This window comes from Caloenas nicobarica, chromosome Z (assembly GCF_036013445.1).
Source record: "Caloenas nicobarica isolate bCalNic1 chromosome Z, bCalNic1.hap1, whole genome shotgun sequence".
Lineage (NCBI taxonomy): Eukaryota > Metazoa > Chordata > Aves > Columbiformes > Columbidae > Caloenas > Caloenas nicobarica.
Window position 1 is genome coordinate 57,920,785 of NC_088284.1, and position 12,255 is coordinate 57,933,039.

Here is a 12,255-nt window from a genome sequence, read left to right on the forward strand (position 1 = left end):
TAATTTTTTTTTTTTCCTAGCCTTTTTCTCAGAAATGGTGGAACTGTTTTTGCTTGAATCTTCCAAAACAAGCCTGAAGCAAGGACCCAGCATGGAAAGTCTGAGCTGAAATCATTGCTTCTTGGCAATGTTATAAGCAAGTGAAAAACAGTCTTTTCACGGAGTGAGGTGGTCCCAAAATAAAATGAGGCTACCACCTTTCCTCTAAAGCAGATGTAGTGGCTGATGTGCCCATCTGAGATGCATCATGTCTAGGCTTGGATGATAAGAAGTTGTAGGCATGCACAATAGTTTGGCTGGTGAAGTTCTTGGTTACTAGGTGTGACATGTAGGTTGGGCCAGCGGCTGTGGAAACTGTAAACAGTCTCCTTGCAGTTCCTTCATAGCCAGTGAAGCCAGCGAGGCTGTTGTTACGCTGCTTTGGCTGGAGAGTCCTGAAGGTCATAATGATTTTGCAGCCAGAAAACAATTGTTCCAAGATACCTGATTACCTATGTCTTTCATCTTTCTTCTGCTATGAACACTACTCGCAAGGCTTCAAAAACAGTACGAAATCTGTCTGATATGTTTTAAATTAGAAAGCATTTTTTTGCATCAGGACAATAAAAAGGCTCAGGTTTTTCATCTCTTGGTCTGTGTAATGGTTTTTGCAAGTTCTTTTAGAGTTAGCTAACTGCAGTCTGGCACAGACTGTTGGCCTGAGTTCTGTGAGCAGGAAACATGAAGCTGGGCAACGGGCTTTAATATGACACTTTGAAAATACCACATTGAAAAGGTTAGGTGGGTATGATCCAGCTAAGCAAATCATAAACATTTATACATATGTATGTATGTATGTGTACATACTGCAGATATGTAGGCTATATAATGCTAGTTAGAAGGCAGGAAATAAAAAATTCTGATTCTCAATTTGTACTTGAGGCACTTTCTCTTTTAGATAGTGTAAGTACCTATGATCATATACACATGCAGCATTGTTTTGTACTCTGTAGTGCCCAAAGAATAAATATAAGAAAGAAGAAATGAATTTTAAAAATCCTAATTTTTATTAAAACAAATTAAACCCTTCATGATTTGTTTTATAAGCCTCTTAAAGGGCAGCATAAAAACTTGAGTCTGAAATATGTAGATTTGTTTTATCTGATTGAATGTACTGAAACCAATCTTCCAAGCCATTACATGTCAGGAAAATGTCAGAGCTAACTGAAAGAAAAATTAACATATGACATATGCAACCTAGAGATGCTCACGTGCACCATGGAGCAAGAATCTGCTTTTGAATATTGTGGGTGTGTTTGTGTGTATATGCCACCATGGAAAGATATTTCTTTCATGCAACTCCACAAATGCCTAGATTAAAATGAAGGTTTGAGTGCAGTTTGGTCTACTTAGATCAGTTCTATTCATGTCTGCTAGATTCGGTTCACCATTCTGAAGTTCAGGTTTTCAAAAGCAAACATCTCTTGTTGTTTATCCATTCATGCAAGTTTTTGTGATGTTACCTAGCGCTGTAGCACTTGAATACCTCCCACAGAGCTGAAAAAAAAATCCTCAGAAAGGTGGCTGGCATCATAACAGTTCAGCCTACTTCCATCAGACTAGTTGTGGCAGCATTTTTTGAATTTTTATTCTTTCAGTCTACTTTTCTTCCTCTCTGATGCTTTTTTCCCATCACTCTCTTTCCTTGAGTTCATCTGTTTGTTTTCACCTGTCCTCCATAGCTAATTTTAGTTGCAGTTGCGAGAAAGCTAAATCAAATGACTGCATGTTGCACTTGAATATTTACATGTTTAAAAACAAACAAAAGGGAGAACTTTTTTTTGGGAATGACTAAACACTGAAATCCTTTGCTGCAGGATGCTGTGGAGGCCAATAGTACACATGCATTTAAGAAGGAATTAACCAAATCAATATAAAATAGACCTCACAGTGACTGTAAACACAGCGGTACAGGTGTGACCTCCAGTTCAGTAAGTTTTTCAGCTCTCTGGAGGCTGCACGTAATGACACAAATAGCTTTATGGTTTATTTGTTTCTTGTACTGTTTTCCCCAAACATCTCTTATCACCCCTGCACCTTCCTAGGGCTCAATATGAGGGGTTTTGGACCTTGGTTCTCACATCATCATTGTGATGATGGTCAATATTAAATTATTCTAGCATTTCTCTTTGCTGCTGAGAAATTTGTGTCTTCCACTCATCCACCAAAGTCATAGGTAAATGACTAAAGCAATCTTGGATATATGATGAAGTACTAGATCCCTGTGATCAAGTCACTAGTATAGAGGACACAGTTCTCCAGTCAGGTATCAAGTGGAGGAAAACAGACATCCTAGTCCTCATCTCTTCTTCCCCCTCTGAAAAACCTTCACTTCTGTCAAATAAAGGAGCTTTTTGTTACTATTTTGACGCAACCCTTGATCAGTCTTCCCACAATAAGGTATGCAACCTGAAGAGGTTGGAATGAGCTGCAGTTTTATAGCATGTCCCTTCTGTCCTTCCTTCTCTCACCTCTAAAACAAATTTCTTAAAGAACAGTCACTGGAAATGCCTATTTTACATAAGAACATTAGGGTCTGTAAACAGTAGGATTACTGCTTGCAAAATGTGTACCCCACTGTCTGTGGTGTTTGATATGCAGTTATGGAAATGACATACGGTAAACTGTAAAAATTGTTGAGGTTAGAAAGTGTTACCTCAGTGGCCTGCATCTTCACAGTAGCTAAGCAAGGAGATATGTTGCATGAAATATTACATACCTCCTTTCGGTATCTGTGAGACTTAATGGACATTTACTTTTTTTTGCTCAAGTTTTGTTCTGGGTACTTAATATTGTGATATTATGAGGCCTCATCATCTGACGAGTCTCCCCAGTCTAAAGGCAAGAACGTTTCCCTCTTATAAAAAGAAGCATGGAAACTGTTTCTCTAAGAAGAGGACAGAGCCATAATGGCAGATTTCTGGAAATCTAGTGGGGCCCTGGGGGACAGCTGGGGATATTGGTGGTGTGTATACATTTCTGTGCAGGCAGTATTCCCTACTAGGCAGTGCAATCCAGTTGAATATAGATGTGGCACTAACAGCCTGTGGCTCTAGGTTGTTCTTTGTGTTTCTATTTCATTGTTTGTTTCTGCAACTCGTTTGCCCTTGGACAGGAAAGATTTTCAAAAATATTTGTTCAAATGTCACCAGCTTATTACCAGTGTTATCCAATTATTTAGAAGCTTTCATAATCCATTACTTTTCCAATAGAAGCTCATTGTATGTACATGGCAAGAAACTGGACTTGCCTGGCAAGTGCCATTTTAAATCAGTTTCTTCTCAATGACAGAAGATTGCAGACATTCTATTTTTGGCTTAATAGCTTACTTGCATTTTTGATAAATGAACTTCTGACTGTTTAAGCTAAAGAAAAACAAGCCATTTAAAATCTAGTTTAATTAAACTAGTTAAAAGTAATTTGGGTTGCACTGATAATGTTTGTATCAAACAGCCCTGGGATAATGAGAATGGTTCTCCCATTGCCTGCGCCAGTGGTGGGTCCCTGACTTACATGCTTATATGGTTGTGCACAAGCATAACTGACTGAAAAGTCAGGCTCTTTGTTTTGTGAAACTGCTTCTTTTTTTCATGTCATACATTTTTTCCTGGTGCTTGAATTATTTTTTTGTTTCGTAATGCTGAGGTTTGTGTCACTGTATGGAAACTACAATGGTTGCTTCCCACAAATATCCACCTCAGACTCCACTATAACTGCCTTTCTCCTTTAAGAAGTTGAACCTAAATACATGTCTAAGTGACAGATTGAATTTTGTGTCTACAGTGAAATATAGGATGTATTTTAAACCTAGGAGTATTCACTAGGATGAAATTAGGTAAATCACTTCACTGCAGAGGCATAGCTTGCTTTAAAATCACCAGACATGGCTGCTGTCACAGTTTTGTTTGGCGGGTCTGGCTCTCTACTTGAGCAAGAACTATATTTTCTAGGATAAACAAGTAGGAAAGAAAATACAAAGAACCTCTAAGGATCTGGGGGCATCTTCTCTCGTTTTCTCCTGTTCTCAGGCCAGCTCCCTCCAAACTGCCTTTTACAAGCTTCCCCGCTAGTCCTTCTTTACACTTCTTGACAGAGGTAGCATACTGCATGTCCTACTCTTTCTTCTCCTCCAAAAGCAGGTAAATTTCATATGCATACGTTTTAACTCACATCTACTTGTAGAGATGCAAAGTGCCAAGGATGAGAAGTTCCTTCTACCTCACCTCGGTGTCTGCAGCACAGCCCAACAACATGTCATGAGAGAAGTGAAACCCTGCTTGCTCTACCAGCTGTTCTCATCTGGTGTTCCTCATTACTGATATAATCCAGGAAAAATGCTAAGAACTGATTATTGATACTTGGAAGCTGCAGGCCAGCAACATTGATTAAACACTGGAAAATAAACAAACCAGGTTCTAGAAATCAGGGCAATGATTTGAAAAGAAACTAATGCCCTGGCTGTGTCCTGCTATTGGAAGAAAAAGAGGCGTGAGAGGAAAATATGTTTTATTTTTTAGTAACACAGGCAACAACTGCCTGCATTCGATAATGTTTTTAATTTAGCCTCCAAGATAGCATGCAAGTCCAGGAAGATTTGTTACCTAGTTTGAAACAATTGGTATGTTGTTCATCTGTCATGGTTTATGACAAAGTGTGAGCTGAGCACAAAGAACCCCCTATTCTCTTATCCAAGGCATGAGATAACTTCATAAAAATTTATTTTGGAAGAACTGACCTAGGAAATATTTTCATTCAAAACAAGAACAAATGTAAAGCATCATGAGATTAGTCCTATCGAGACTGCAGAAAGGATTTAGAGATCTGACACAGGGTGAAAATAAGTAGCTGAGTAAATCCACATGAATAGCTGAGTAAATCCAAATACAGTTTTGGTAGCTAAAGTTCAAATAGTCAAAGATGTCCCTTTATGACAAAAAAAGACATTTAGGACAAAAGAAGAGTGAATAAATTTGACCTGTGAGTAAAAATATGTTCTACACCCCCCGGTGCTTAAATCTAAATCTAGAATATAACAACAAAATAAGCCGAGGAGACAATGGACAATTTCAGTACAGAGGCTATAGCTAGTACTGGAAACTCCACATTCCCAAGCACAAGCGCCACCACCCCACCCCTGTGCAATTACAAAGTCTGCCCATGGCAAAGCATCACTCAACACCACAAAAAGCAAGTGGAGAATTAGTAACACTGAAGTGACACACAGCAAAGCTGAACAAGCTTACAAGTGTCACTGAAACAGATCAATCCTTTAGGGTATAAAGGCGACCAGTTCGGTGGCCTTTGAGAGATCAACAGTTATTGTTGTGATACCTTTGAAATGGAGGGCTTTCTGCAGGATCCAGTGGGTAATTACATACCTTGTATGGAACAAATTATTGCAATTTAAGAATAAAGTACTTGATCCTGCTCCCAATGATGTCAATAGGAAAACATGACTTACAACATGAGTCCAGAGTGTAGAAATGTTGTTTCACAAATGAGGACTGACCTCACTCTTTCATATGTGGTTTTCTGAAGATTCTTGGGTTTGGGACTATAGTATGTCTTTAGTTTGTTACAAATGTTCACCAGAATGCATTTATTAAAAGTCTGGTGAATGACGTCCACCCAACGTCAGTATTTATTGTATTCTTGATTCCAAGAGATGCTACCATTTTTTAATAGATTGTGCCTGTTTCTTGGGAATGAACTTCCAAAGTAGGAAACCATTTTTGTCCTATTAAATCTTAAGGCTAATAGAGCAGCTCTACAGGAAAAAAAAACAAGCCAAACCAAACAAACCCCAACAGCTAGCTTTATGCCACTATACACTGGGCAGTTGTGGATGCTGTGCAGGGGCACTTCCCAAGCCCACACCTGTAACAGTGTGTAACACAGATAGTAGCTCTTACTGGGATTGGTAGCACCAAATCTGAATGTAAAATGGTTTTGCAAATGTCTCCATCCTGGGCAGCATAACCTGTGCGTGCTTTAAGGGTTGAAGTGATATCCCAGGCTGTTTTATAAGCAGATGGGTAAATAAATGCTACACAGCAAAGCAATCTAGCAAAATCTGGTATTATGACCATATTGAAGGTGTTACCAAGCCTGTTAAAAGAAGACATGTTAAATAATGCATTAACGACTTTTAACAACCTTTTGGTATCCACATGAAACTGTCAGTCAGCATTTAAACTCAAATATGTAACTTGAGGTGTTTACAGTTGTTCCAGGGTATTAAACCGTTAGAAGTGACACTCATCCGTCTCCAGTCACTACCTCAGACCTCATCACAAAGGAATTGTTTTGAAAAGTTACTCCCAAATTATGGTCATAACCCCAGTGGTCATACAGATGGTTTGCAGTAGTTAGGCAAATAAAACTGCCAGCAGTATTTTCACAAAATAAACCTTATTGTGTCTTCTGTAATTCCAATAGATCTGTGTCAACCTTGGGAGAAAGGCAGCTGGGAATCTCACAGTTTCTTTACATTTTATTTCGTGATCTGATGAGTGACTTGTATTTTCCATGGCAGAATTTATGTATAGTCAATTAAAACATGTTGGACACTATGATCAATCTTCACAAACCCAGATGAACACTGTGAATGATGCTTAGCATTTCCAGCCTCCTGCTCTATGATATCACAGCCTTGTGTCATTTCTGAATAATCCCATTTTATGCAGTAGTTTCATCTCATGTCTGTTGTTCTTTGGTTTTTGTCACTGCCATTTCTTTTGGCCATCACTCTGCATTACTCTTTCAAATTTATTTTTCCATGGATAAAACCTCCTGGTTGTAAGGATAAGACATTTGAGCTGTTCATGTTGTTTTTTTGGGGGGGGAAAAACCGCAACAGCCTCCGTGAGTCATGTTTGCTTATAAAACTAGAAAATATACACTCTCTTAAAAAAATGGAAACTACATACAGAGATACATCGTTTGCCTGTAAAAGTGAGAAAACACTTTCTGTTGAATGAAAACATACATCTAAACCCAGCTGGATTTGAAATTTCATTCACTGGCAGTATTAGTATGTGCCAAACCAAAGTGGATTCATTATTTCTGTTCCGGAGATGTCAAAATTATTAGTGCATTTGTAAAACCCTAAATTTCAGACTCTTAACAGTGCCAGCTTTTGTTAGATACCTGAAACTTTCTTCATGTATTGCAGGTTGTCTTTGTCAGCTGGTGTAAAAGCTTCTGGGACTGTGGGCTTGTGGCACTGGATGATGTATCACTGAGCCTGGGAAGCTGCCAGGCTGCTGGTAAGAACATGAATACTTGTCATCCAACAGCTGCTACCCTTTTTAGTAGGAGGTCATCGCATACCTTCATTTTCCAAGCCTAGCCTACAGCTTCCCTCATCCCACTGTGGTTTCTTTTCTTTTTCCAATTATTATTGCATAAGTCCTATTTTTGCAATAGCATACATAACAGCAAGGACCAGCTTTTTTTTTTTTCACAGGGGTGCCAGCTAACTCCTAATTAACTTCACTGACTGTGATGCGAAGTGTTTCTTTGTGGGCATTACAATTTAAAACAAAACAAAACCGAAAACACTTCAATTGAGGGGAAAGTTGTTTTCAAATGGCTTTCAGGAAACCAGGAATGGACCCAAAAGCAATATTTTCAAAACACAGCATTATTCTTTTTAGTCCAGAAGTACAGTTGTGCAAGGCCAAGACACAGTCCCTTATCTGAGCTGCAGTTCTTTAATGAAGACAGATAAGATGAGTCTAACTCTTCCTCCAGGAGTGGGAGGAACTGAATGTTTTTGAGCCAGACTTTAACCTCTGACATGCACAGGCGAACATCTCTGAACTCACCCAAACTCCCTTTTCTGGGGCTTTTTGAGGTTTGACAGTGCAACGATTGTATCCTAATTCGGAAACCATTCTCATGAGACAGGCACAATCTATTATCCCATTCTTCTCCGGAATAAAGCCATGCCTTTGAAATGGTGATGAGGCTGATCTACCATACCATTTATATTCCTGTGTAATGATAACTTTTTAATGACCTCTTTTGATTGGATTTCATGCATTCAGGCGGCTAGCCATTACAGAACAGAGAGAAGTCACATGTATAAAACAAGATGCCATTTTTCTGAAGTGTTTCTGACAGTTGCCTCTCTTGCCTTTCTCTGCTTCCTGAGTAACCTGAAAAGGAACCAAAGGTGCAGAACTGATACTTGGTTGAATAGTCATACCAGGAGTTGTCACTGATGGCAGAAAAAAAAATGCCTGAAAAATGCCCCAGAGCATGTGAGGCATCGAGGCTTCTTCCTTTCCAAAGTGTGAAGGCAGCTCAGTGTGTCCACTCCTGAACTACAAATTCAGATTAGAGCAGAAGAGCTGACAGAGGCTTCCTGGCGAGCACCTGAATTGTCAACTTTCTCTCGTCTGCATCATCTAATAGAACTGAAAAAATGAAAATACTCCAGTAATGTGGCTCTGTGGTCTGTCGTATGCGGTATTAGAATCTGGTGCCAAGGGAACATAAGAGAGCTAAATGTGGCATTTGATTTCAGATCATGGAAACTCCCATTTTTGACAAGACTCATATAATATACATGTTATACATGCTGGAGTTCATTAAACTGCTTGGGATGCCACAGTAGTGAAGAAAATTACATTGGTAGAGCCCATTGTGGAGTAAGAGCTATGATGAGATAATAAACTGTATGAGGTGTTTTAAGGAATATTAGTACATATTAGTGAGCCAGACTAGGGCACAGATTTCCCCAAAGCTGTGAAGAAAATGAAATTAGATTTTGTATATCAGTTTGAAGCTAGCTTTTATAAGCTTGTGAGTACTCTTAAGTATTGCTAGGTAGATAAAAGTGATTTCAGCAGATGAGTGAATGCAATACATTGCTTGCATAATCTCTTCATATATGGAGAGATGGTCTAATATATTTGCAGTTTAAACAATGTCGTCTCCTTATAGATCTATTGCTGCCAAATCCTGGAGAGTGTACTTTTGAAAAAGATGAGTGTGTGTTTACCCAGAAGAAGAGAGGTCGTGGGAGCTGGCACAGGAGGAGGGGTCCAACTCCCACTTCTTACACTGGACCAAAAGGAGACCACACTACTGGGGTAGGTGAGTTAAGCTCAGTGTCGAACTTTCAGAACAGAGATTTGTAGTTAATTGAAAATACCTTGAAATGGTAACCTTTTATAGAACAGATAAAGTTTTTACTGTTCTGTTCAGAACAGCTATTAATAAAATGAAGTAAACATGTTTCTTAGGGACCCACACATGGTTTTGAGAATGTAATGTTTAATCTCAATTATCTGCAGACCAAGGGTAATTCAGTCTTCATGTCCTAAAGTAGCCCTTTACTTTGCGAGAAAAGGGACAGGATGACTCTCCAGACTCCACAAAAAAGCCTTCTTCCAAACTCTTATCTTATGTGAGTATTCCCCGAAACTAAAAGGCAAACAAGTGGTTGGGAGCTCTTCTGCTTCAACACCTTCCTCAGAAGAAAACACGGGTAATAAAAGAGGTCCCAAAGACTGCTCCATGACCTCATTTGTATGATTTAAAGTATTTAGGCAAGCGAGGCCTCCATTAGCATGAGTGAGTGCACACAAAACTGCATCAGAATTGCCCCCACAGTGGGGGCAGCACCTGGTGACTTCTGGAGATGATGAACGGCACCACTGTGTTGAGTGCTCATGTTCCTGCAGAGGAGGACCTCAGTAACAATAACACTGACTTCAGGAAAAGGGAAGAAACTGCCCTAAGGCTGTGAAGCGTAAATGCTTACATCTGTTTGAAAAGGCTGTTGGGGCCTTTGGATTTGCCCTCCTTCACAGTGGTTAGTATTAATTCGACATTATCTCCTGGTAAAATTTCTGTAACAGCTGCATCCTGAGCAAGGTATGGAAATCGACTGGAGAGATGTATTATAAATTCGTGTTGTGTGGGACTGTATAGCCAAAATCCTACATGTGGAATTTAGAACGCAGATGGGAGTGTTTCTCTTCGGCTTGAAATTTCAGATCACCAAGAAATTACATTCTTCCACTGTTAATTCTAAACAGGACTGATTCTGGGTAGAAATATGAATAGCCTTCAGATATAAGTTTTAAAGCTAAAACCTCTATGTGTTATGAAATAAAAATGAGAAACGTTACTTATAAATCTGACCATATTCTGAACAAATCTGTTGGCTAAGTTATCCAAGTGGAAAATGTAGGCTATCTACAAGTCAAGAACATTTTCCAGATGATACCTTTATACTGTGGAATGACTTTCAAAAGGAAATATTGAAATTTTTGTCCCTTTTCCATTTAAAAATTAGATGAGATTAGAGTGAATTAGATGACATACTGTAAGTCTTTGTTATCCATGCTGTTCAGTTCTTCTTCATCAACTAGACATGTGATAACCAGCTGTAAAATAAATGAGAATTTTCCCTAAAAGTTTTTAAAGTTAATTTGAGAATTTTTATTTTAAAATGTGGGTGAGACTTCTGGAGAGGCATCTGTAGGCCATCTCTGTATTGTCAGGCAGACTCCTCTTTTTCTACAAAATATAATCCAAAAGGAATACATCACAATAAAGTTGCTGATTGTTTTGGTGGGTAACCAAAGTCAATTCTGTAAAAGGATTCAACATTCAGGCTTGTTTGATTTTTTTTTCCTGTTGTTCCCTAGATAATACATTTTCTTTTTCCTCTCTAAAATACTCTGTATTCCAGCTCTTGTGTTTGCAAGGACAATAACTCTCTCCTCTAGTAAGAGCAACACTTAAGAGTTTCTTGCTCAAAAAAAGGAATGGTCTGCTAGAACAATTTTCTTGATTTCTAAGGCAGAAACTGACTTTAGACCTATTTTCGGTGTACGTAGATCACTGAGTATTCTGAGGTCTGAGGCTGATAACTTGACTTTAGAGCTGGTGAAGCAAGAGAATCTTGTAAACCTCACCTGTGGCAACAATGTTTATTCCTTATTTCACACATCTCATTGCAGCAAGATGTGCTGAGAAATATGTGGATTTGCATTCACAAAACCAAGGGCTGATCTAGTCTTTCCAACAAGTTTGTAATATGATTCAGGCCTTAGAACTAAAGGCAAGTTATTTTATTATACTGTAGTATGAGCTGTAGGTTTTGATTTTTAACTCAAAAGCATAGCAAACAGCAAAATCCTCGCAATGGCTTGCACCAGGTTTGGTATAAATAGCCTTGGAAATTCTCCAACACACTGTACGAAATGACATTTCACCCTTGCTCTCTACTGCTGCTCACCACCAAACTACAAGCCGGGTTAGAGGGGTTGTCTTCAGCATGAGTTTGTGTAGATAATAGGACTCTGAACATCACAAAAGACATTCCGAGCATCCACTGGCAGCTCTTGCTGCTCTCAGCTTTTCTCCTGCCTCACTGATCCATAGGAATCCCCTCTCCCTTTAAAGTCAATCTCACCACCAAGACTCGTGGTGGCAGAAGGGCAGTTCGTCTTCTCCAACACCACAAAAAGGGAGCAGTGGGACTGCATGAAGAGCTGCTGTAAAATCTGAGCTCACTGCCTGCTGGCCGTACATCTCCAGACACAGAACAGCAGCCACATGCAGCAGATGGGATGTGGGGATGCTCCTCAGCCTTCTCACACACCTCAGTTTGCTCCAGTTGGAAATAACTGAATGATGGATTGAGGGAAGACATTAATTTGCCTGCTACCAATTAATGACTAATTTTTCCACGGATGAGAGTTTGCGGTAATCTTTTGTTCATTCATGGATTCTAGAAAGTCTAGTTTTCCTCACATCTTCACATCTTGGTCACAGAAAGAAAAACATTATTGATGTCATGTATGATTTAAAAGAGGTATTTCAGTTCATTTGCTTTGTTAATAGCATTAACTCTAGCCATTGCCTAAACCGTACCCTCAGACATAGATGCAGCTGTCTCTGAATTTCAATTAATTGGCTACTGTCAGAGTGCATTCTTGGCTTAAGAACAGCTATGATTTTTTCTTACTTTGTATTCCTTTCTGTTGCTATGTATCTCATCATATATAAGTGGGTTTTTAAGTGTTCTCATGTTAGCATTCACAAATATTACCATTATTACACTACACAATTATTACAAGATCACAAATATAACAGTCTACAATCTTTATCAAAATAGCTTCAGTCATAGTTTTTTCGTATGAGCATGTTGAGCATAATGAACATGCTGAGAGAATGTATTCTACATTGCTA

The 12,255-nt window shown here is 38.9% G+C and overlaps 1 protein-coding gene across 1 annotated transcript in view; it reads left to right on the forward strand.

The window, feature by feature from the left end:
- The window catches only part of MAMDC2 (MAM domain containing 2), a 63,749-nt gene that overhangs the window by 48,906 nt on the left and 2,588 nt on the right, over positions 1-12,255 (forward strand). The window contains exons 10-11 of the mRNA XM_065656577.1: positions 7,214-7,307; positions 8,992-9,144. Of these exons, the coding sequence (XP_065512649.1) occupies positions 7,214-7,307; positions 8,992-9,144 (247 nt within the window). The remainder of the gene's footprint in view (positions 1-7,213; positions 7,308-8,991; positions 9,145-12,255) is intronic.